Source organism: Hemicordylus capensis, chromosome 2 (genome assembly GCF_027244095.1).
Source record: "Hemicordylus capensis ecotype Gifberg chromosome 2, rHemCap1.1.pri, whole genome shotgun sequence".
Taxonomy (NCBI): domain Eukaryota; kingdom Metazoa; phylum Chordata; class Lepidosauria; order Squamata; family Cordylidae; genus Hemicordylus; species Hemicordylus capensis.
In genome coordinates, this window is record NC_069658.1 from 208566872 (window position 1) to 208592210 (window position 25339).

The window sequence follows — 25339 nt, forward strand, 5'->3', positions numbered from 1 at the left end:
AGATTCCTGCCTGCCACCTGGGAGAAGCCGCTGCCAGTCTGGGTAGACAATACTGAGCTAGATGGACCAAGGGTCTGACTCAGTATATGGCAGCTTCCTATGTTCCTATGACCTGCCCATGTTGCCCTAGCAGTTCCATAAAGTGGCAGTACATGATGCCACCGGACAGATACATAAAAATAATTAAGTTATTAACAGCTTAAGAAAATGTGGTTTTACCAGTGAAAGAGTTAGCAAGACTACAACTGAGATTATAAACGATTCAACGACTGTATCTACCTGAATCCAAGACTTTCCCCCAAGATCTTTTATGTTAGAAAATTAGGAGGTTGTCTTAAATTCAGGATCCTCTTCCTTTTGTGTCAACACAGGTATAACCTAGGAACACAACAACAGCCCTGCTGGATCAGGCCTAAGGCCCATCTAGTCCAGCATCCTGCTTCACACAGTGGCCCACCAAGTGCCTCGTGGAAGCCCACAGGCAAGAGACAAGGGCATGCTCTCTCTCTCCTGCTGTGGCTCCCCTGCAACTGGGATTTAGTGGCATCCTGCCTCTGAGCCAGGAGGTGGCCTATAGCCACCAGACTAGTAGCCACTGATAGGACTTGTCCTCCATGACTTTGTCTCAGCTCCTCTGAAAGCCACCCAAACTAGTTTGGGTAAATATTGTGCTATTTAGCTCACCCTTCACCCCACATGCACAGAGGCCTCGCGGGAGCAGAGCGGCTTCCAAAAGCCAGCGATGCATCTTAGAAGAGAGGAATCTCTCCACCTCAGACATATGGAGATTTTTGTCTGCCTCTCTGTGGCTGGCGTTATTAATATCATTAACATTGTAGGTTCCAGGCCCCACACACCCCAGATTCAGTTTGAAGCCCCAGCACCATCTACTGGCTGTTCTTTTAAAACAAAAACAAGCCAAAAAAACACACACACCCTCACAGGCACGCATATCTGGCACATGCAAAGTAACCAGCCACAGACAAAGGAACAGAGGCCAAGAGGAAGGAAAAAACGCCAATGGGTGACCTCTCAGTCATAAGATCTGGTGCACGTGAACACCCCTCCCCTAAACTAATCTTTCCCATCTACTCCTTGGACCGCCAGAGCCACCGATTATTCAAATATCTATATTATAATTTTAAATGGCAGCACCAGCTCAACACAGGGGCGCCCAGCTCTAGGGCTGGCGGAACAAGGTTATCTCCGCAATGTGTACCCAACCGTAGTGACAGGGCCGTGCGTGCGAGAGTGACGGATATTTTTCCAGCTCTGGAAAAAGAAGAAGTCTATCGGAAGAATTAACGACACCGGCGGTTACTCATTAAAGCCACCCGCAGTTGGGAAAAACAGGTTGCTGGGTGTTCTTTCCTAGGAGGAAATGTCCTTCAAAGGTTTGCAAGGTTAGCGGAGCGCTCGGACGAGTCTGAGAAGTCCAGGTTCCTTTGGGGTCTAAAAGCCACTCTGTTGTGCTACAGGACACAGTCTCTCTCTCTCTCTCTCTCTCACACACACACACACACACACACACACACACACACACACCCTGGCCCAGTTGATCCACCAGCTGCCTGCTTTTATGGTCCAATACTTGTTCTTTCCCCAGTATGCAGGACGTAGAGTTCAGCTGCAGGGCCAAAACCTGCTTTTTAAAAAAAATATTATTTTTAGCACAGACTGCCTTTCTTGAAGCCCAACAGAAGAGAGCTAGTCTTGTGGTTGCAAGCATGACTTGTTCCCTTTGCTAAGCAGGGTCTGCCCTGGTTGCATATGAATGGGAGACTAGAAGTGTGAGCACTGAAAGAGATTCCCCTAAGGGGATTCCCCTCTTCTGGGAAGAGCAGAAGGTTCCCAGTTCCCTCCCTGACAGCATCTCCAAGATTGGGCTGAGAGGGATTCCCACCTGCAACCTTGGAGAAGCCGTTGCCAGTCTGTGAAGACAATACTGAGCTAGATAGACCAAGGGTCTGACCCAGTATATGGCAGCTTCCTATGTTCCTAGCACCACGGTCACATTAAACCTAGCCTTTGGAGTTCAGCACCCTGAACTTCCAGGCAGGCTGAGGTAAGAGTGATAAGAACAGATATTACTGCCTAGGCAGCAGACTGTGTGAAAAAGGATCACGGTTTCATCATGGGCCACAAGTGGAACATGAGCCAGCAGTGTGGCGCAGCAGCTAACAAAGCTAATGCAGTCTTGCGCTGCATTAAGAGAGGCAGAGTGCCCAGGTGGCAAGTAGCAATCGTTCCACTCTCTTCTGCACTGGAAGACTAAGTTATGGGCAATCCTTTTAAGGAGGACACGGATAAATTGGATTGGGTTCAGAAAAGTGCAACAAAGATGGGGAGGGGTCTGGAAAGCAAGTTCCAGGAGAAATGGCTGAAGGAGCTGGGTGTGTTCAGCCTGGGGAAGAGAAGGCCAAGGGGGAAATACAACAGCTGTCTTCAAATATCTGAAGGGCTGCCGCGTAAGAGAAGGAGCAGACTTCTCCTCTGTGGCTTCTGAGAGCAGGACTAGGACCTGTGGGTTGACATGAGAAAGAAATGGATCCAGGCTAGACGTTAGGAAGAATTTCCTCACTGTGGTTGCTGTTGGGACAGTGGAACAGCCTGCCTCATGCAGCGGTGGGATCTCCTTCCCTGAAGGTTTTCAAACAGAGGCTGGATGCTATCAAGGATGCTACAGAACCTTCCTGCCCTGAGCAAGGGATCAGGCTAGAAGACCTCTAGGGTTCCTTTCAACTCTAAATATTATACAAGATCTCTGCAGCGTAAGGCTTGAGGGCCTTCTTGCCCCTCCAGCATTCTGCTTACTACAGTGGCTAAGCATTGTGGGAAGCCCACAAGGCAAAGATATAAGCACCAGATTTCCTGAAAGTTTCCTGCATCTGGTTCAAAGATAGATTGCCCCTGAATGTGGAGGTTCCATTTAGTGAATCGGGGCTAACAGATGGGAGAGCTCTGCTGGAGCCGACCCATGGCTTATCCAGTTCACTCCATGTCTCTGAGCCTGTGCCAAATGCCCTTGCATAGAAGGAAACCTCCCCCCTGCCAAGATCCTAAGCGCACAGCGCCTCTGAGCAGCCTTCTCTCTAATATTTTTCTTCTGTGTGCAGAATGAATTTCGTTTTGGGCAGCAGTATCAAGGCAGTGCGCATGCACGTATATCCAGAGTGGGACCATCCTGATCCAACAATCTGAGTGGGATCTAAAATTAACTGAGCAGTCATTAAAAAAAAAAAACTTGTGTGTGCACGCATATCTGCATGCCTTGGAGGAAACACTGCCCCTGAGCACATACAGAATGCTTTCCCTTGTGAGGCATCATTCTCCGTTTGGGGGAAAACCCAGCAAGTTGCATCCCTTTGCCATGCCTGCACACGAGTTATTTAATAAAAGAGGAAAAGGGAAAGAAGAAGGAAGCCAACCGCAGAAGCGGTTTAGTGCACACATGCTTGGAGCAAAACCACGGCTGCACACAAGCTCCCCCCGGCCTGGCTTCTGAGCCTCCTGTTCTGGCACCAGCCCAGCAGGATGAAACCCTGGCCCCAAGTGTGAAATTCCAGCCAACCGGCAAGCCTGGCCCACAGGGCTGCGGGAAGACGAAGGCGAGCCAATCAGGGAGCCTGGCTTCTCGCTCCACCTGGAGACGGGCCCCTTCGCCCCAAAAATGGCTTGCGTGCCGCATGCCTCCGTGTTCAGGCCCCTCTCTGGCTCTCTGGGTGAAGGCTGAGTGAGGAGCCCTGGCCTTATAAGGAGAAGGAGGAGAAGGCCAGGGGCCGCCATGGTGGTGAAGGGGTTCGAGGGACCGAAAGAACACCCTGCGCAGCCAGGAGGCCGGCTGGCCTCCCCTCCCTCGCTCCCTCCCCGGCAGCAGCCGCCTGCATTCCACACTTCATACCTCATTACCCAGAGAAAAGCCATCTTAGCTCAGCTGGGGGAAACCTCCTTCCTGGAAACCGGAGCTAGCGAGCCCTGCTCTGCGGCCAGGGGCTTAATTTGGACTCCGAATCCCTGTGTGTGCGCGCACACAAATACATGCACACATGCACACGCGCACACACACACCCATGGCCACAAGACAGCTGACGCAAGCCAAAGCATCATGATGTGCCTTCCGTGTCGGGTTCAGGCTGTGTCCACGCATGCAGCACACGGAAGGGGAGGGCTCCCCGGCAGGTAGAACGACAGAGCGTTCCCTTTCCAGGCTGCGATTCTGGATGTTCCTCTGCAGGCAGAAAGCCAGCACTGCTGGGACGTCTCACACTGATGAGCTAGCTTTTTCCCTGCAGGGAGTTTTCCGCTCAGCAGAGCATGTTGCATTAGAGCAGGGGTTCTCAATCTGTGGTCCCTCCTCTAGATTGATTGACTGACATTTCCTATCCCACTCTTCCTCCCAGGAGCCCAGAGCGGTGTGCTACATACTTGAGTTTCTCCTCACAACAACCCTGTGAAGTAGGTTAGGCTGAGAGAGAGAAGTGACTGGCCCAGAGTCACATCCAGCAAGTCTCATGGCTGAATGGGGATTTGAACTCAGGTCTCCCCGGTCCTAGTCCAGCACTCTAACCACTACACCACGCTGGCTCTACAACTCCCGGACTACACCTCCCATCATCCCCAGACACAACGGCCAGAAGTTATAGTTCAGCAAGGTTCCACAGGTCGGGAACCCCTACATTAGACCAGCGCTCCCCACTGTAAGGCCTGGCGGTGGGGGTGGGGGTGGTAATGTTGGCCCACATCAACCCTAATTTGGGCTCTCCAGTTGTTGACTGGGCCTGTGTGAAGCTTTGGCTGAAGCTGAATCCTCTGCGGTCCCTCCAACACCCACTCTGCTCAGCACGGGGGAAGCTCCTTTAAGGGCAATGGGGCCCTCTTGAGCCCCTGAGGCATGCACAGAGTGTGGGAAGAGTAGCCCTTCCCAACACTTTCCTCCTAGAGCTCTAAAGAAAGGGCTCCGACTCTTGCAAAGGGCCTTTCAGCACCAAGAAAAGCACAGGACTCTCACACGGAAGGAGTTCTGCCCATGTGCTCCCTGCTTGAGGAACAGTGACAATCGCCGCACTGGGTATATTAGCTAAAAATCCCACTCGAAAGAGGCATCACCCTAGAACCCGAACCTGCTTTCGTTTCCTCAGCGGACGTTTGAGAGGGCTTAGCACCTTGTGGTGCAGAATAAAAGAACATCAGAACAGCCCTGCTGGATCAGGCCCAAGGAGGCCCATCTAGTCCAGCTTCTTGTTTTGCACAGTGGCCCACCAGATGCTGCTGGAAGCCACAGGCAGGAGTTGAAAGGGGCAGGCCCTCTCTCCTGCTGTGACTCCCCTGCAAGTGGGATTGAGAGGCATTGTGCCTCTGAGGCTCGTGGTGGCCTATAGCCCTCCGACTAGTAGCCATTGATAGACCTCCCCTCCATGAAGTGATCCAAGCCTCTCTTCAAGCCATCCAGGTTCTTGGCTGTCACCACATCTCGTGGCAGAGAATTCCACAAGTGGATGATGTGTTGTGTGAAAATGTACTTCCATTTGCTGGTCCTAGATTTCCTGGCAATCAATTTCTTGGGGACGGGGCAGCTTTGGATGCCCAATTCCTGACTGGGAGGACACTGTGGCTGGGCCAGCGATGCACCCTCTCTCTCTCTCTCTCTCTCTCAGCCTAGCCTACCTCACAGGGTTGCTGTGATGATCAAAGCAATGGTCAGAAGGCACCACCCCAACTGCAGGCGCTAAGGAGGCCTAGGTCTGGGGATGCCGCCCTGCGTTCCATGAGGGAAGGGGAAAGAAATGAAACAAGCAAGAAGGTATGCCAGCCTGGCGAGTTATAGGGAGGAAAAGGAGGGGGTGGGGGGGTGGAATAGCTGTTTTGACTAGCTTCTGGCCTTTAAAAAAACTTTTTAAGGGGAGGGAGGGAGAGTGTGCAATAGCATGTGTCAAGAAAGGCACGTGGCAGCAAGGAGAAGAAAAAAGCCAGAGAAGCAGGGAGCGGAAGAGAGAAAGAAGAAAGGCGTTCCGTCGCCGGTTATTCCCGCAACGTTCTAATTAGTACCAGCTCCAGGCTCCGCTTTCTCTGCACGCGCAAAATATCTGACCTTTAAAAGAGGAGAGGGAGAGACGGCGACGAGGGGCCGGCAGAGCTGGAAACAGCCATTTAGAAGCTGTCACAAGCAAAAAAGCAGGGAGGGTGGGCTCCGTTTAAATAAACCAGAGGGTCTAATTTTGATATCTCGTCAGAACTTCCAAGGGGGGTGGGGGGAGAGGATGACACAGGAGAGGCGGCAGTCGAGTCAACATCCTGGGCGGTGTGGCCAGGAATAGCCACATGACACCTGAGCTTGCGCAAGGATCCTGCGTGGAGATGGCGTCACAGCACAACTGGCAGTGGGATCCAGGGTGAGGAGGGGTGGGGGAAGAAGGGAAAGAGGCCAAATTTGGAAGGCAGGAGCAGATGAGTGGAAAAAGCAAGGCTCCTAACTACCTTCCCTGGCTTGGAAAAAGGTACTGAGTTCCTGACTCAAGCCTCAGTTGGCCCAACTGTAACTTGGGCTTGGCCGTCATGCCTGTCCAGGCGGGTGCTTGGGAAGAGAGACGTGGCTTGATATCCTGTTAAAAGAGCAGGGAGTACCGCATGGGTTCTCTGGATGATCAGGAAGAGGGCACAGGCAAGAAGTTTGCAATAAGTTTCCACACAATTCATTTATCAGTGTGGTACCAGTGCTCTCTCTCGACAATAGCGCGTCAGAGTGCAGGTGAGGGAAGGGTATGGAGTGATTATTATTTTATTTTTTTTGTCCTTGTCCCAGGCAAATATTTTTTGCAGGGAGAAAAGTAGCAAGCCAAAAAGAAGGTGGTGTTCTAGAGGCAAGCCTCAAACCTCTAAACAAATGCTTCCTAGCAGCTGGAGCATGTATGTGTGCACGTAGGACAGAACTTTCACACACAGCCTGCTTCAGCAGGGACTTCTCACCCATTCAAGCCAAAAATCTAAGTGCTGAAAAGTCAAGTGACATGTGTCTAGAAGGAGGCAGATACAGACCCAGATCTGTGACCCAAACCTCTATCCACTGGGCTGCACTGGAAAAAAGCAGGCTGCTAATCCTCAAGACACACTTGAAAACAGGAGAGCAATGTTTGGAGAAGTCTCAGTAACCAAGAAGATCAGAGCACGGTACCCAGAGTGCACCACTCCTTCTCCTTTACTGTATAAGCAAAAATGATGCAAGACGAGGTAAATGCAGTTTGTGTTAAATTGCAAAATGCATTCCAAACACACAGATTGCATTACCATGGTGCAGAATACCTTGTTGTTTTTTTTAAAGACATTTCTGGTAGTTGTGATGTTGTAGCTTTGAACAGAACTATTGTACTGTAGTTATGTTGGTTTTAACAAAAGACGAGAGTTAAACATGTTCAGAATACATACCATGCCATCTCTGTTCCTCAGATTCAGTGTGCGGGTACGTTTGCAGACACAAGTGAACTGGTGACACAAAATGAAGTGAGGGGTGCTGCCGCCAAAGACAACCAGGAGCAGGGCCTTCTCAGAGTGGCACCAGATCTCTGGAACTCCTTGCTGAGAGAGGCTCATCACCTCCAGAGAGGTAGATCAGCAGAAGGACTGCTCCGGTGGGATGGGATCTCTTCCATCAGCCAGTTTCCAGGGTCTACCTGCAAATCGTTTTGGTCTCCTCCCTCTGGAGTGAAGAGACTGGGAACTTGAGACACCAGGGGCCACGTGAGACCCTTTAATTAGGACCCCCTGCCTATTTAAATTGTACCTTGGGGTGGATTTTGGTTGCCGGCTACTTTGGGAATGTAATCTTTTACTGGAAAAAAGGGTTTAAGTATAATCCAAAAGAGATCTTGCTCAATCAAAGCTGTCTTTTCAAAGGATGCTTGGCGTGACCAGAAGCTGAAGTCCCACCCTGTAACAGACAGGCATTTTTAAACGCCGATCTTTTATTTGAGTGCCTGGGCTTTTTAGACAAATTTTGCCACGTTTTTCTACAGGTTTCACTGCAACAAGCCACTCAGAGTATGGCTAGAAAGCGATATATGTTTTTAACACCACACACAAAAAAGGGAATGAACTCAAAAGGCGCTCCCACAATTTGAGACTCCCCAGATCCCAGCAATTTCATTCTGAGCAGGGCAGCTCTGTTTGCACTTGTCATCGGCTCTTCCACCTGTGGGGTTCCCCATACCCCAACTTCCAGGGGGAGATGGGCATTTCCTGCAGAAGGCACCTGCTTGCACTCACACTAAAAACCAGAGGCCACTGGCAGATCTGGGTCCCACTCCCACCTATGCCCCCCTCTCAAACTGGTGCCTCAAAGGGAGGGAACATGCATTTGTTCCCCCAAAGCAAAAACCACACACACACCTGTCAGAACGGGTCCTTTTGCCTACTTTTTTTTTTATTTGTTAAGGGTTGGATTTAACCCCACATCCTCTGTAAAGATCAGAGGAGGAGGAGGAGGAGGAGGAGAGGTCCAGAGCAGAGGCAGCCGTTTCCACGCAGTGGCAGCAAGATTTCCTGCAACATGGAGACAAGAGCAACATGTGAAGTAAACAGCAGGGAGCTAAGCCAAACCTGAACCTAAGAACTGGCCCAGGAGGATTTCTTCAGAGATCCAGAAACAAACCCAGATTTAAACCTCTCTTGGTTGCCTTGAACCAGAATTGGGGCCCCGAACACAAGAAGTGGCAACCTCTTCAAAGGAAGAGGTTCCGTTTTAGGTACTCTGCTTTCAGCTGAAGGATGATGAAACTTTCATTTTCCGTTTTTCAAAGTCTTTACATATTTTGCCTGTAAAGTTAGAGCAACTAAAAGTTACTAAGCTTATTCCTTTTATTGAGTTCTCTTGTAAGCAAAAGAGTTTGATATTACGCTGCATGAAATGGACCTAAAGCAGTGTCAAAGTGCTTTTTTGAGGTAGTCGGTATCTGAAGTGGGCACTTGCAAAAACCCCGATGAATCTAGTTCATCAGAACCCACAGTGTTAATGGTTCCACTCCCTGATGACGAGGGCGAGTGGGGGAAGGACAAGACACCTCCTAATCAGCTTTGGGCTGGCCAAAGGTTGACACAGTCTGTCCACCCACTTTCAGATGAAGTTGGGGGTGCACGTTTGAGAGAGAGAAGACTTTAAGACTGCCCTGAACCAGCAAGGTCAGATTTGAGTCTGGGAGTGCTTTAAAGCAAGACTTGCCCCCAGTTTCACATAGGTGCAGATCTTTTGCTCGTTTTTAACAGCAGCAATCATAGATTAGGCCGTCTGTGCAACAGGAAAGCAACAACTATTGTCAGGCCAGCTCACGGCCACTGCAGGATTTATATCTGTCCAGAGACAGCTGGGTGCTCAGTTTATCCCTGCCAGATCCAGTGGCAGTTTAGTGCCACTTTTCTTGGGATGCTCGAGAGAAAGCAAGAGAGTGCAGGCAGATGGGGGCAAGGGGCTAGCTCTTAAGTCCTCCTGGCCACCAGGAGCAGCCTTTTCGAGAGGCAGCCTCCTCCACAGCCCCTCGCTTAACCTCGCCAGGGCCTGCGGGATAGCGGAGTTTTCCTTCGAAGCACAGAGGCCAAAGAAAGAGCGGCAGCAGCTTCATCTGCGCTGAATAGTGTAAGACGGGAAGCAACTGACTGCTTGAGTGAAGGGTGGGAATTTACTGCAAAATGCACCCTGGGTAAGGAAGAGGCCATCCAAAGACTTCCGACTGGCCTTAAAGTGCTCTTCAGTTTCATGACTCAGCTGCTCCATCTAGTGGCCAAAGTCTGGCCCGAGTCGCGACACATTCTCCCAAATCCAGGAGGCTGAAGCCTGCCTGAAAGCCAACATCCCCCAGCCTCGTTTGTCCAGGACCCTAGTGCCCTGAGCTTGCTTAGTACAAAGGGAAATGTACTTTGCACATGCTCAGAAGCAGCCTTCACCTATTGCAGACCTCCACGGCAGGCCACCTCTGATGCCCTGCCTAACCCCACTGGATTACACAAAATCAGGACAGCCAAGCCAGGAAATCTCTTTGGAACTGGCACTCCCTCATTAGCCAGCCCCAGAAACCATCCACAACTCCTCCTTCCCCCTTCTCTCTGTAAGGAAGGAACCTATGCCAGCAAACTCCCATGTCTCTCTATTACAAAAATGAAATTATAAACTGCCAGGAAAGCCTAGTTTGGCTGAGAAGTGGGTATAAACTTAATAAAATGAGAAGAATGAACACACCAGCTTAACTATGCTGAAGAAGCATAAAGGTGGGGGGGCAGTATCTTAAAACAGAGCAAAAAAAGGGAAAAACCCCCCCCCCAGCTATTCTCGTCATTCATCAGCTCTTGCAGCCATTAAGATCCCGCAGCCATTTTCATCAGCTATCAGCTCTGCAGTCATTTCAAGTGTTTTTCAAGTGGTATTCAATATTGCATATCCAGCAAATTGTATGTAGAATCATCTTTGGACATTTATATCCATCTCTCAAGAGACTTACAAAACAACTTTTAGACCTATTACTGCACCTGGTCAGTTTATTACAAACGTTGTAATGCATTGCAACACGGTTTCAGAGACTGAAATACGTTATATTAAGATATGCTATATACTAGTTATATTACACCATTTGTACAGCAGTTATCTGGTTTTTTGCTTTGAGTACTAACTCCCTCTGCAAGGCCTACATGGGACCATCTCTTTCCACTCCCCTCCCTCCAACTCCCTTGTCTGGTCAAAAATCTTTCCCCTCCTTCACCATGATACCTCACCAGAACTACTCTCTCTGACCTTGACCCCGCCACCCCGAGTACATTTGCTAATATGCAATTTGTGTTAAACATCTCTCGGCACTTCCACCTCGCCGGACAGCACGAAGTTGACTGGGGAGAGAGCTGGATGACTGGCGAGGGTTTCCGACTCCTGGTCACTGATCAATACCAGCAACCTAAAGAGGTTTTCTCCCCCCCCCCCACTTTCTAGACAAGACTGGTCTGTAGTAACTCAGCGATTTGTGTTTGTATGTGCAGGGCAACCCAGTGTACTGCTCTTGGGATGAGGGAGGCAACCGCCCCCCATCCCCAACTGGTTGGCTTTGGCATTCTAGTTTAAAAGAAAAGAAGTAGATCCTTCAAGCCTAAAGTTTGCCCACCTGAGCTACACCATCAAATTTTAAACTGAGACTTGACCCCAGGCAACCCACTAGTTGGCGCTAACTCTGGTTTAGAACGCCAAGCAAACCAAGGAAGCATCATGGCTCCCAATCATATTTCCTTTCAACATCATGTACTCTGCCTTTTGCAGCACAGGGCCGAGGTGGCTTCCGAAGTACAAAACCACTTTGCAAGAAGTGACGATAGGAGAGTGTGGCCCAGACCAGGAAGGAGACTTAAAAATCTTACTGGACTTAGTGACTGTCACTGTGGGAGTGGGGGAGATGCTAAGTAGATGGCTTCTCCAAGATAGGGCTGAGAGAGATTCCTGACTGCAACTTGGGAGAAGCCACTGCCAGTCTGTGAAGACAATACTGAGCTAGATAGACCAATGGTCTGACTCAGTATATGGCAGCTTCCTGTTCCTATGTTGTTCTCTTTGTTCCCTCTACAAGTAACACGCTTAAGACAGAAACAGGGCAGTCTGGTACAACACGATCTTTTTAAGAACATAAGAACAGTGTTGCTGGATCAGGCCCAAGGAGGCGCATCCAGTCCAGCATCCTGTTTCACACAGTGGCCCACCAGATGCCTCTAGGGAGCCCACAGGCAAGAGGCATGTGCATGCCCTCCCTCCTGCTGTGGCTCCCCCTGCAACTGGTATTGAGACGCATCGTGACTCTGAGGCTGGAGGTGGCCCACAGCCACCAGGCTAGTAGCCACTGATAGACCTGTCCACCATGGACAGTTCTATTTAAATAATGCTACCTCTGCATATCCCAGTTTAGCCGTCATAGTTAAATTTCTAGGTACCATGGTCCCCTGACACCCAGGATGTGTCAAACGCTGCCCTAAAAACCTCTCCAGCTAAGGGCACTGATTAAAAGGGTTGTCAGAACAAATACAGTCATCCCTCACCAATTGCAGTTCTTCCAAAAGTGGATTTCAGTATCCGCGACTGGGAAATGGTGACCGTCCTCTCCAACCGTGACTTGAGAATCCATGTTTTGGCGAGGTTTTTTTTAAATTTACTGGATGGGCCGGGGGGGGGGGATTTTCCAGGCGTCAGGGGGCGATTCTATTTATTTTTTCCGTTTTTCTGCAACCATGATTCTCCTAACCGTGTTTGCCATTGGTTTCAATGGCTCGTCTACCGCGAATTCACCAACCACGAGGTTTTCTGGGAACTGACGACTGTATGTTTTTAAAAGATGCTGGAATGTTAATCAAGAGGGGGTTGGCCAAATTTCCTGAGGAAGTGAGTCCTAAAGGGCAGGGCCACCACATACAAGGCCCTTCCAATGCAGGTGCCGAATGGATCTGCAACGGCATACGCAGAAGACTGTCCCTACAAGTTCTTATAATGGGGACGGGGGGTCTGAAGCAGACAGCAGATGACCTTCCGAAAGGCCACCCAGTGAATTTGGGGTGGAACTGGTGACTTCCTCCCCGTCACATACCTACAATCCTTGAACACTATGCCATTGCAGATCTCAAAGAGCTCTGAAACTATGCCAGTCGGTATAGGCAGTGGACTAAGTTAGATGGACCAATGGCCGGGCTCATTCACAGGCAACCTTCTATGTTTTTTTGACTGACAACAGATAGGAAAACGCCCAACAGCGGACACTCACCCTCGTCACTCCAGAGCCTTCACTATTGCCTCGTTGGCTTCTACGTTGATCTGGGCTTCGGCCTTTGATGCTTCGTCTGAGGCAGAGGCCAGCTCCGACAGAGCTTTTTCCAAATTTGACTTGGCTGCCTACGCGCAGGAAAGGGGCTGGAATTAGGACGGGAAGGGGGAGGCGTGGAATCTGCTGAGGACGTGGCTGGGCATCTGCCAAGCCTCTGCTCTGTACCTGTGGAGTCCCACCTGAAACAGGTAGCTGATGCTAGGGTAGGGGTTCCCAGCCTTAGGTCCCCAGATGGTGCTGGACTACAACTCCCACCACCCCCTTATTCTGGCTTCGGGGTGGAGAAGGCAGCTACGAACCGCAAGGTCAAGCCTATCCAACTCTGCCACTTCCTCAGCCAGTAGCTGGACGGAGGAGTCTGCGTTCACTGTGATGGAGCCGCTGCTAACTGCAAACAAAAACAGAGAGAGAGAGTCAGCAGATCTCATGCCAGCCAGATTCCCTCCCTCCCTCTTTGCCCATCCATTTCTAAAATGTGGCCTGCAGTTCCATTCATGTTTTCTTCTCTCTCAGAGTCTATTGCTCTTTTCTCTCTCTTGGATTCCGTTTTTTAAATGGTGGTGGTGGGCGGAAACTTTGCATCAATGTATTGTGAGAAAAGTGCTACAAAAATGTTTGAAACAAAAAAACCTAAATGGCCTCACAGCAGCTCTGTGCTTCTTTTCATGCCAGGGCCTGCCACAAGAGCCCTTTCCCAGCAACCATCCATATCAGGGGAGGAGAGCTGGTCTTGTGGGAGCAAGCAGGAATCTGCTAAGCAGGCCCCACCCTTTCAGCCTTTAAGATCTTATTGAAGACGTTGCTTTTCCACCAGGCATTTGCCCTTTAAATCTCTCTCTTTTTTAAAATTTTAAATCTCAGATGCTGTTCTTGTCTGTCCACTGCCCTGAGTCTGTGGATTGGGCAGCATAGTAAGTAGGTAGGCAAGTAAGTAAATAAGTAAATAAGTAAATAAATAAATAAATAAAATGATGGGAGACTGCATGCAAATACTGTCAGATATTCCCCTCAGGGGATGGGGCCGCTCTGGGAACAGCACCTACCTGCTTGCATGCAGAAGGTCCCAAGTGACCTCCCTGGTGAAATCTTTAAGAGAGGGCTGAGAGAGAGACTCCTGTCGGCAACCATGGGAGATGTCGCTGCCAGTCTGCGTAGACATAGGAACATAGGAAGCTGCCATATACTGAGTCAGACCCTTGGTCCATCTAGCTCAGTACTGTCTACACTGACTGGCAGCGGCTTCTCCAAGGTTGCAGGCAGGAGTCTCTCTCAGCCCTGTCTTGAAGGTGCTGCCAGGGAGGGTAATTGGAACCTTCTGCTCTTCCCAGAGCGGCCCCATTATCCCGAGGGGAAGATCTTTCCAGTGCTCACACATCAAGTCTCCCATCCAAATACACACCAGGGCAGACCCTGCTTAGCTAAGGGGACAAGTCAGGCTTGCTGCCCCAAGACCAGCTCTCCTCTCCCAGGCGACACAGGCTGCTCATCTTGACTCTCTTCTACTCAAGCAGCTCCTGTCATGTGAATGGGCCCAAGCTGCCTGAAGCCTCTGCCTGTGACTCAAACTCCTGCAACAGACTTCCACTGTGTTACAATTAAGGGTGTGCCCGAAATGTTACGGAGACCATTATAGAAGCCTCTGAAACGTTTCGGCCACCTGGGCCGTTTCAGATTTCGGAGGCGGCGGGGGTGCTCCCTTAAGGGCAGGGGACGGTGCACTTACCTATTCCGCTGCATTTCCCTCGCCAAAGCCCCTCGGGGTAACAGCGTACCCCTCTGCCGCCCTCGGCCGGAAGTACTGGGCATGCATGGCCTGGTTGCCTCCCCTCTGCCCCTGCCACAATACCCGAGACCAGCCTTCACCACCTCTCCTTTCCCCAACCAAACTTACCAAAGAACTTCGCTGCAGAGCCGTCCTCGGCAAACACCGTCACAACTCCAGGCTTCAGGACTTGCAGCGTGGGGACATGGGCGGCCAAGATACCGAAGGAGCCACTCAGGGTGGGCACATCCACTTGCTTCACAGTAGCTGCATTGTAGAAAACCTGAAAAGCGGCCAGGGAGAAAGGGAGAGAAAGGTTTGTTGGGAAGCCAGCTGAGCACCCTGAGCAGCAGGAAGGGAGTCAGTCACTGCCAAGGAAATTCATGGTTAACGCTGAGGTTATGCATTTATTTTTACATGTCAAACGTTTCATCATCCAGAAGTCAAGACATTCAGTTGTAAACAAATCTGCACTACCTCTCATCTTCAGCCACTTTTTGTAAAACATATTCTCATTTGTTTTGACTGAGTGTATTCCTTGAGGATGCAGAGTCCCACGATACGTTCCAGTTTCTTTCCAGATATATACAGAAACAAACATACAAAGTGAAGATGCATATGATATATGCGCACACTCACTCTTCTGTCTTCAGCATGTTTCGTAAAATACACACTTTTAAAAAATTGAGTGTAACCCTTGGAAGATCCAGAATTTCATATACCTTGCTCTGTAACTACACACACACACACGCACACCCACCCCACAAAATATGTATACATTAAATACACACACATATATTTCCAGCTGCTTTTTAAAAAAAGATACATTCATCTGACTGAGTGTATCCCTTGAGGCACCAGAGCTTCACAATGCCTTGCTAGGTGATTACGGAGGGACTCTCTTATCTCTTTTTTGTCTATTTCTTTTTACTTTTAAAGCCAGCTCAAGTACAACAGGCAGACAGCAAATCCCAGTGCCTGCTTTATTTCAAGCTAAGGGACAGAGAGAGATTTTCCTACCTTTGCAGAAGAGCAATACCTGCAACATTCAAGAACAGAAGGAAGAGATATTCCCTTCTTGTAAGTTTTTCCAAGGTACAGACAAGCCCGGAATAAGCAATTCTACCCCAGGCATACAGAGAGCCTGTTTTGTAAGAGGCTTTGCAGCAGCAGGCATGCCCAATATAGCCGACAGCTGCAGCTTTTCCAACTGGAGAGACCTTGCCGTCCAGCATGGAGTGGATTTTGGGGGTTTGGACTGACTTAACTCCTGGACTTGCCCATTTTCCTTGGCTTGAGCTTGTTGTGAGAAGTGTTGCTTGCAGACCAACCTCGAGGAAGGCGGGGTCCTTTCGTTTTCTCATTCCCAGCAGAAACAAGCCTTGAAGGGATTTACTGGTGTATGAGTGAGTGATATACATATATACTACATACATAGTGTGTGATACATGTATATAATATATATACGTGTGTGTGAGCATGTGTGAGTCTGTGCACAGGTCTCACAGGTCTGTAAATCTGTTAAGAACTGAGAAAAATAAAAGGACCTCACCTTCTTCTAAGTCAGACTGCATCAACACTTCCCACAACAAGCTCAAGCCAAGAAAAATAGGAGAGGAGAGCTGGTCTTGTGGCAGTAAGCACGACTTGTCCCCTTAGCTAAGCAGGGTCCACTCTGGTGTGTATTTGAATGGGAGACTAGAAGTGTGAGCAATGCAAGAGATTCCCCTCAGGGGATGGAGCCGCTCTGGGAAGAGCAGAAGAAGGTCCCAAGTTCCCTCCCTAGCAGCATCTCCAAGATAAGGCTGAGAGAGAGACTCCTGCCTGCACCCTTGGAGAAGCCGCTGCCAGTCTGTGAAGACAATACTGAGCTAGATGGACCAAAGGTGGACTCAGTATATGGTAGCTTTCTCTGTCCCTATGTAAGTCCAGGAGTTAAGTCAGTCCGAGTCCAGTCCATTCTTGATGGTAAAACCATAGTGAGTGAGTGTGTGTGTGTCGTTCTCACACACAAAACCACATTCAAACACACGCAAAAAGACAGAAAATGCGTATGTGACGTACATCCATCCATCCATCCAGCATGTACTCTCTCACGCACGCATCAATGCATGTGGCCAGAGGTTCCAGGGGTCAAAAGCCCCATTTTGCCCGCCCACGCAAATATTACTCTCCCCCCCCACGCAGTTTATATCTCCCCTAGTACACAAAATATCCCCTTTCCCCCCTCAGGAGCCCCCTGAAGGGCACCCCTCGCCCCCGCCCACCGGCTGCCATGGCGGCAATACCTCAGAGGGCGAGGCAAAGGTGAAGGCCATCTGGGCGGGCCCCGCCGCCTCAGCATAGCGCCGGGCCGGGCTCCGGATGCCCGACGCGACCAGGCGGGCGAGGAGGAGGCGGCTGGCCGGCAGCATGGCGAAGCCGAGGAGAGGAAGACCGAGGAGGCGAGAACAGGGGAAGGACAGCGGCCAGCCCTGGACTACCCTTCCCAGCAGGCCCCGCGGGGGAAATAGCGCCGCGCGCTAGGCATGACGGGATGGGAAACCTGGCGGCCCATGATGCTCCGCGCGCGCCGGCCGAGGGCTTTCCATCGAGGCCAAGACTTCGTTTCCCATAAGGCCAAGCGGCAGCGAGGCGGGCGCGCAGCCCGCCCTTTCCGGAAGTGCCGGGCTCGCCCGGCCCACCGGAAGCTGGTCCACCGCTGCACCGCTTCCCCCGCGGCCACTTCCGGCGTGGGCTCCGTTGCCCTCGTCAGCGTCGACGGGACTGATGGCGGCGGTGGTAGTTGCGCGGTCGCTGGTGCTCTGGGCGGCCGCAGCAGCGGGGCTGCTGTTGTTGGCGGGAGCCCAGAATCAGACGGGGACCCCCAAGCCCACCGCCACGGCGGAGAAGGGTGGCGTGTCCGGGCAGGGCCACCACGAAGAAGGGGCGGCGGACGGAGGCAGCGTCCGCGGCGGGGCCTCCTCGACATCCGGGTCCTTCTCGACATCCGGGTCCTCCGCCGCGGGGGGGTTCGGGCTGGGGCTGCCGGCGCTGCGCCGCGCCTTCTACGTCACCGTCGCCCTGGGAAGCCTCGTCCTCGTCTACTACCTGTGCGGCCGCGTCATGCGGTGAGAGCGGCGCTCTGCACATGCTCGGGGGCGCTCTCGCCTCCCTGAGCCCCTTGCTTCTCTTCCTACGAGTATTATTTCATGGGATATTGTCCTCGGCGGTTTTAAAGAGCCCCCGCTTTGAAAGAAGGAGCGGGGAGAGTATAAGTCGCGCAGCCTAAGCTCCTCGCTGGCTGGCACACGTGGTCCTTTGCGGCTCAAGGGGAGGACGCTCGGGACAGTCCCCTGCCCCGCTGGGCTTGCAGTTCCAGCTTGAGACAGAGGCACCTTGTAGCTCTTGGTGGCTCTCTAACCCCCGGCAGTGGAGAAAACCCCCGTTTCGTTTCTGCTCAGCACAGAGTATCCATCCAGGTGGCTGTGTCTCCCTTGTGTCCCTTTTTGGGGTCAGGGGCGGTAGCGGCTTGTCCTGACGAGTCGGGTTTGTCTCCCTCTCTCTTTTCCTGCCCCGTCCAAGAGCCGTGCTGCCTGCAGGCTGGCCGTTCGTCAGGTGGAGCTGTGCCAGTAATACCTGACGAATGTCCAGCCCGCAGCCGGCATGGGCCTCAGGTGGGGGAGAGAGGAGCAATCTGAGTTGCCTCTTTGGTACCTGCCTGACTCATTGGGGCACCTCCAGGGCTTCCTTGGTATGGGAATCCCATCTTCCCGCTTGTTTGCAGCTGGTGGTTTTGGATTTGCCCCTGCTAGCTGGGCGAAGAGGTCGCTTTCCAAGTGGCGGCGCTCTTCTCTTTAGCAGTGGGAGAGCTACGGTTGTGATTCAGCACAGTGACCCTTCCAGTGTTTGTTGCTGGTGTCTTTCCTTCTGCTGCTTTTTAGATTCTGAGCCTCTTTGGCTCATAATAATTCCTTTTGCTGTGTAAACTGCTTCGTGAACTTTGTTTTGTTGATAAGTAGTATGTACAGATCTTTAAAAAAGAAGAAGATAGAGATAGATACAAAGGAGATGTGAAAGAGGAAGGAAATGGAAGCTGGGGGGTGGGGAATATGTATCATTTCAGTTGCACAGATGTAGACTTAGTTGCCTGGAGTTATAATGGGGGACTTAAGATTTAACATACAGAAGCAGGAGGAAAATAAGTGTAAATTTCCATTGCACGTTGCTACAGGGTAGGTACAGGGGGGTCACCAGATTTCACTACAGTTTCCTAAGTTATAGGTTAATGTTTATCAATGTCTGTTCATATGGTTGCTTAAAAAGTAGAACCCCAAGAGCAATTTCCACTTGTACACTCATAATAAATGTTGAACAGTTAAGGTGGGAGATCATGATAGGTGTGCGGCGTATAACACTGGGCGATCTTGACACAGGACTTGACCAATCCCAGGTGCCAGGGAGCCATGGCACCTAGAAATTTAGCTGTGGTGCTTAGATTAGAATCTTCAGAGGTAGAGTTACTTAATGCAATCTTTGTCCCAGGCACCCCTGTTTCTGTTCTAAGGATCATGGAGGAGTTAAAGAGAAGCCCATTTATCCTCCCCCTGCACATTGTCTAAGTTAGGCAATTTTGCCAAATGTCAGTTGGCTCTGTAATTCTGGCACCTAGATTCACAGGTAATTTGTCAAGGCCTGTCTTAGTGTACTTTAACTGATGGTAAATTCACTTATCTAGGACCAGAAAACCTCCACGGAAAAAGTATGGGCTTCTTTCAAACTCTGAAGATAACATGGAAATGGCTTCTATGGAAAGCGATGAAGACACTGTATTTGAGACGAGGAACCTAAGACGGTGAGTGCCGTTTTTACACTCATGCAGTGAGGCCTTTGGCAAGCTGGCCTCCAGAGTTCTGTCATAGTACAAGCGAAAGTTTGCAGGAGAGGACCGGGGTTTGTGGGGCGAGAAGTCTGAAAGGTACAGGGGAGTAGTTTGAAAGTTCCCAGGGAAGAGACCACACGGTGCGCAGGAAGCAGCATGACAGAGAATGCATGGTTGGCTAGACCTTTGGAAGGCAGGAGTAAGTTTACAAGGTGGGCAGGATCCGGCTGGCCCAGGGGGGCCCACTGCAGCCCACCCCACCCCTCAGTGAGCTACCTCCAAGGGCCTACCTCCCAGTGCAGTTGTGAGGGCAAAGGGAGTGAAGCCCAAGTACGCTGACTGTGTGTCCTGGAAGGAGCAGCAGGGAGCAGCTACTGTGTGCAGAGTGGCTGGCTGGCTAGCTAAACGCAGGCTTCTGACTAGTAAATGTCCCGGCCACCTGTGGTGAATAGGAATTCCTCCTCGGCAGGGGACCTTTGCAAAAGTCGGCCATGCTTCCTTCACTGGAATCTCCAGACCCCTAAGTTATGCTTGCATTGGGGTTGTGTGCTGATTTACAAGGCTGAGCGAAAGAGAGCTCAGTCATGCTGGCGCAGCTCATGCAATCGTGGCTGAGGAGTCCTCTTGGCTTTGTTCTCCAGGTGATAACGGGACCACCGGAAGGCCAGCCCGGAGCAGACCTGCTGTCGGAAGCCGCCGTTCTCCATTCCTGACTTTTAAAGACTTTGTTTCTCTGAACGCTGCTTAGCTGTGCCAAGCCTCCCTCCTGAGGCTGTTGGAGAGGAGATCCGGGGGCCTTCTGGTCTCGCGGCTGACGGGATGGATGTGGCCGGATGGGAAAGCAAATGGGGGAGGGGGCATATTGACATTCCTGACAACCAAGGAGCAAAAGGTCGGGGCACGAAGACACCCCTTTCCGGGTCTGCCCCCAGTGTTGTTGATCAGCCAGAGCTCTCTGCTATCCCTTCGGCTGTCTCAAAGAAAGCAGGGCGATCGACCTTCCAGAGACTTGTGGGTTCGAGTGTGGTGTGACCAAACAGTGCAAAGTGACTGCTGTGTCGCGTCCAGCTCAGACGCCCGCCGCTCTGCTGGTTGGGGTGGGGGCACTCTAAAGTTGACCTCAGCTTGTCCTTTGGGACCTTGCACGCAGCTCCCAATGGCATCTGTAGCAGTTGCCTTCTGCTCTCCCTTAAAACCGGCTGCCTATCAAGCAATATTCCAGGCTGAAGGGCTGGGAAAAACAGGTACTTGATTCCTCAGGGGCTTGCATATTTGGGAAAGGGTGCATGCTATGTTGCTTTCAGCTTGGTTGGCCACGCCAGCGTGGAGTTGGCAGAAGGCACAGCCTTCTCCCGTTCGCTGGGCAGTGCTTTTCCGTAGAAGTGGAAGCCGGGCCCTGCCCCGATGGATCCCTGGCGAAGGGTCTGCTTGAAATGAGGGCAGTGCTAAGCTCCCCTTGCAGCTGTGGCAGCCGGGGTGATTTCGACAAGCTTCATCTCGTTCTGCAGATGACATTGCATCATGGAATGCACCCTTTCCTCCTCTTTCAGTAGATGCCTTCCAACGTTGGCTTCTCTCCCCCCACCCTCCAAATGTGAGCTAGGTCAGTCTGAACATTAGCCCTGTCCCCTGTCACATTTGCAGTCCCTTCCCATTTTGTGGCATCCTGAGCTTCAAACAGCCTATTGGTGGGAGATAGATTCATATTCTAGTTATTCAGAAATGTCCCGTCCCCCCCCCCCAATATGGAATAACAGGTGGGTGGACTTCTTATTTTGTGGATTGAAAGAAAAATGTCCACAGGACCTTTGACCCGTGATGGGTCCTTCTTTTGACACCGTTCCCTCTTCCTTGGGACCCAAAGGGCAAGACCGCATCAGATGACAGGAATTGTCATAATGGCGAAAGCTTGCCCTTGTGATACTTACTGGGACCAGCTGCTTCTGGGGAAAGGTGACCAATCTGCTGTCCAAATGATTCCTGAAGTTGTTTCCTCGCTCCCCTTTTCTTTTAAGTGATTCTGGCAGTCCAGAGGACTAATTTGTTTATAAAGCAATGGCCCGTGCGGCCTTATTTGTGTTGGCAGAATGAGATGTCCTGCAAACTTCCATCTTGTGGCTAATAAACATTCCACCCTCCCGAAGTGGTTTCTGCTTCAGGGGTGCTTGCGGCTGGTATGGAAAAACGGGTTGCGGTGGGCGGAGAGTGGAGGTGAAGCATTGTGCATCCATTTGTCCCCACAGTGCTTCATGGCCCTTGGGTGGGCCAGGCTGTGAACCTCTTTGCGAACTTGTGTTGGAAAGCAGTACGTGACTGTTTGCTGTACAGTCGTAGTGTAAAGCCGGACTGCCTAACTCCGATCCCCACAGTTGCTGTTGGACTACAACTCCCATCATTCTCAGCCACAGGGGGCACTAGTACAGGATGATGGGAGTTGTAGTCGGGCCACAGTTGTGTCGCTCTGGCCGGCAGCCACCTCTTGAAGTTAAGTGTTGTTGTATGTTGGGACGTGGGACTCGGCCAAAGTATGTGGCACGTCACAGTGGGGGTGATCTGCTGGATCTTTCACCTGGGACTCCCCAACTGCAGTCAGGTGGGGAAGTGCATGGAATCAGCGGGGGCTGGTTCGACAGTGGGGTGGGGGATAACTTTAAGGGCAGGGGAGGATCCACTTACCCACCACCACCGTGTTTCCCCTGCCAGTGCTTGCTGAAAAACCGGGGTGGCAGCGTACCTCCTTGCTGCCCTGTCTTCTCCTTGGACTGGAAGTGACAGGAAGTAGTGTGTGCGCCCGACGTGCACATGAGCGAATGCGCCATGCACACGCACACTACTTCCTGTCACTTCCAGTCCAAGAAGCGGCTGGGCTGACAGGGAGGTACACTGCTGCCTCGCTGGACCGGTTTTTCAGCGCGCGCTGGCGGGGGAAACATGGCAGAGGTGGTGGCATAACTGCACCCTCCCCCTCTGCCCTTAAAGTTATCTCTGCCCCTGCCTTTGAACCTGCCAGTGTTCGAACCTGTTCAGAGTCCCATAAAATGGCCTCTGGACAGGTTTGTGCACATCCCTACAGTCAGGTGCCAGAGTGGTGGTGGTGGTGGGCATTGACCTGCCACACCCAATGAGTCAGGCAACCAAACAGAACTGAGCAGCCCAAAGACAAGATCCAAGGCAGCTGATGAAAGCTCCCATTTTGAAGGTGAGGAACGCTAAGGCAGAGAGAGCAGCAGCAGCAAGCATAAGGCCTTGGAGGGGAATTTTTACAAAAATGAAAAATAAAAACCGGCGTTTTTAAAGAACAGCAAGTTATGGCAGCCGAGCGAAACTGCTGGTAGTCCTTCCAGATCTACTGCAGTGATCTACCGGTCCCTCCTCCCCTCCTGATCTCTAGGAGCTGATGGGCTGCTGCCGGCTGCCACGTTTCACTGCAGCTGGGGGAGGCAGCTTCTGGCATTCACTCCCATTTATGGCGGCCGGGTGGTGGTGGAAGTTATGGTCCATCACCTGCACCACCAAAGAACGGCTGCAGATTTTTGAGAGAGGCCACCAGATGGCGGTGTTGCTCCAGGCCTGGGCAAGATCTGCCATTTGGGTGCTGTGGAGGATGTATACCAGTCCCTTATTGGCCACTGTGGCTTAATTGGTCTGCCAATGGCTACTTCCCCTCCCCCAGGAGGGAGACTGCCAGTTGCCCAAGGGGCCCACTGTCGACAGCAAGGGTGAGGGCTAGCAGGAGAGGAGTGAACCAACGGTCTATTTATTTATTTATTTATTTATTAAAACTTTTATACCGCCCTTCCAAAAGGCACAGGGCGGTTTACATTAAAACACCATTGAAATCAGTTAATAATTAAAACAAAAATTATAAAGCATAAAACAATGATTAACCATTAAAAACATCATAAAACAACAGTTAAATAATCAGAACAATTTAAAAACAAGTTTTAAAAAGCTGAGAAAGCCTGGTTGAAGAGATGTGTTTTCAGGGTTTTTTTGAAAAATGCCAGAGATGGGGAGGATCGTATCTCAGCAGGGAGCGCATTCCACAATCTCGGGGCAGCAGCCCAGAAGGCCCGTCTCTGTGTAGCCACCAAACGAGTTGGTGGCAACTGGAGACGGACCTCCTCAAGTGACCTCAACGGCCAGTGGGGCTCATAGCAAAGAAGACGCTCTCTTAAATACCCAGGGCCTAAGCCGTTTAGGGCTTTATAAGTTATAACAACTAGCACTTTGTATTTTGTCCAGAAACCTATTGGCAGCCAGTGTAGCTCCATCAGCAAAGGAGTAATGTGGTCTCTCCGAGATGACCCAGAGACCAACCTGGCTGCCGCGTTCTGAACCAACTGAAGTTTCCGGACTACGTACAAAGGCAGCCCCACATAGAGCGCATTACAGAAGTCCAGTCTGGAGGTTACCAACAAATGTACCACTGTTTTGAGGTCACTGATCTCGAAAAATGGATGCAGCTGGCGTATCAGCCGGAGCTGATAGAAAGCACCCCTGGCCACCGCCTCAACCTGAGAAACCAGGGAGAGGTGTGGATCCAGAAGTACTCCCAGACTGCGGACCTGTTTCTTTTGGGGAAGTGTGACCCCATCTAGAACAGGCAGATCAAAATCATCTCTAGAGTTCCGACCCCGCACAATAAGTACCTCTGTCTTATCTGGATTCAGCTTCAGTTTATTCTCCCATCTAGCCCATTACTGCTTCCAGGCAGGCATTTAGGGAGGATATGCCAACTCCTGAAGAAGTTGACATGGAGAAGTAGATCTGGGTGTCATCAGCATACCGGTAACACCTAGCTCCAAATCCCCTGATGATCTCTCCCAGCGGTTTCATGTAGATGTTAAAAAGCATTGGAGAGAGTACAGAGCCTCGAGGGACACCATACTTAAGCTCAGATTTTGAAAAGCAACAATCTCCAATCGACACCATCTGGAATCTGTCTGAAAGGAAGGAGCGGAACCACTGTAAAACAGTGCCTCCCACCCCCAACACCCTCAGACGTTCCAGAAGGATACTACTATGGTTGATAGTATCGAAAGCCGCCGAGAGATCCAAAAGGACCAACAGAAGAGTCACACTTCCTCTGTCCATTGCCAATTGGAGATCATCCATCAGGCCGACCAAGGCAGTCTCCACCCCATAGCCCACCCGAAACCCATTTTGAAATGGGTCTAGATAATCAGTTTCCTCCAAGACTGCCTGGAGCTGAGAGGCCACCACCCTCTCAATTACCTTGCCCAGCCATGGGAGGTTGGAAACTGGCCTATAATTGCTCAACTCTGAGGGATCTAACGCAGGCTTCTTTAGAAGAGGTCTAATAATTGCCTCCTTAAGACAAGGAGACATCCCGCCCTCCCTCAGAGAAGCATTTATGGTTTCTACCAGGCCGCCTGCAACAGCCTCCCTGCTAGATAGAACAAGCCGTGTTGAACAAGGATCAAGAGGACGAGAGGACAAGTGGTCTTGACCCCTTACGCCCTGGATGCTGCACATCACAGTGCCTTGAGAGCATCAAGAGATGCTCTAGTCCACCAGCACCCCGGGGTAGGTGGGGCGGAGGCAGACGTCCGGTCTGCTGAAGTTGTGGAGTCTGGGTGTGTTTATAAGGGGGGCTCTTTCCCCCCAGAGGTGTGAGTGGTGCTGGCCAGATCCAACCTGAACATCAGAACAGCCCTGCTGGATCAGGCCCAAGGAGGAGGCCCATCTAGTCCAGCATCCCGTTTCGCACAGTGGCCCACCAGATGCCACTGGAAGCCACAGGCAGGAGTTGAGGGCATGCCCTCTCTCCTGCTGTTGCTCACCCGCAACTGGTACCCAGAGGCACTCCGCCCCCAAGGCTGAAGGTGGCCAACAGCCCTCGGACTAGTAGCCCTTGACAGACCTCTC

At 51.2% G+C, this 25339-nt stretch overlaps 2 protein-coding genes across 2 annotated transcripts; one reads left to right on the top strand and one right to left on the bottom strand.

Annotated features, from left to right (window-relative positions):
• Positions 1-8392: 8392 nt before the first annotated feature.
• ATP5F1D (ATP synthase F1 subunit delta) lies at positions 8393-17146 on the bottom strand. The gene is made up of 5 exons (XM_053300850.1): positions 16875-17146; positions 14716-14869; positions 13124-13212; positions 12765-12892; positions 8393-8532 (listed from the first exon to the last, which is right to left on the bottom strand). Exons 1-4 carry the CDS (start codon positions 16998-17000, stop codon positions 12770-12772), a joined length of 492 nt encoding a protein of 163 aa, XP_053156825.1. The 5' UTR covers positions 17001-17146; the 3' UTR covers positions 8393-8532; positions 12765-12769.
• A 74-nt stretch (positions 17147-17220) lies between these two features.
• On the top strand, positions 17221-21590 carry FAM174C (family with sequence similarity 174 member C). Its single transcript, XM_053300852.1, has 3 exons — positions 17221-17696; positions 19304-19420; positions 20089-21590. Exons 1-3 carry the CDS (start codon positions 17356-17358, stop codon positions 20090-20092), a joined length of 462 nt encoding a protein of 153 aa, XP_053156827.1. The 5' UTR covers positions 17221-17355; the 3' UTR covers positions 20093-21590.
• Positions 21591-25339: the final 3749 nt, after the last annotated feature.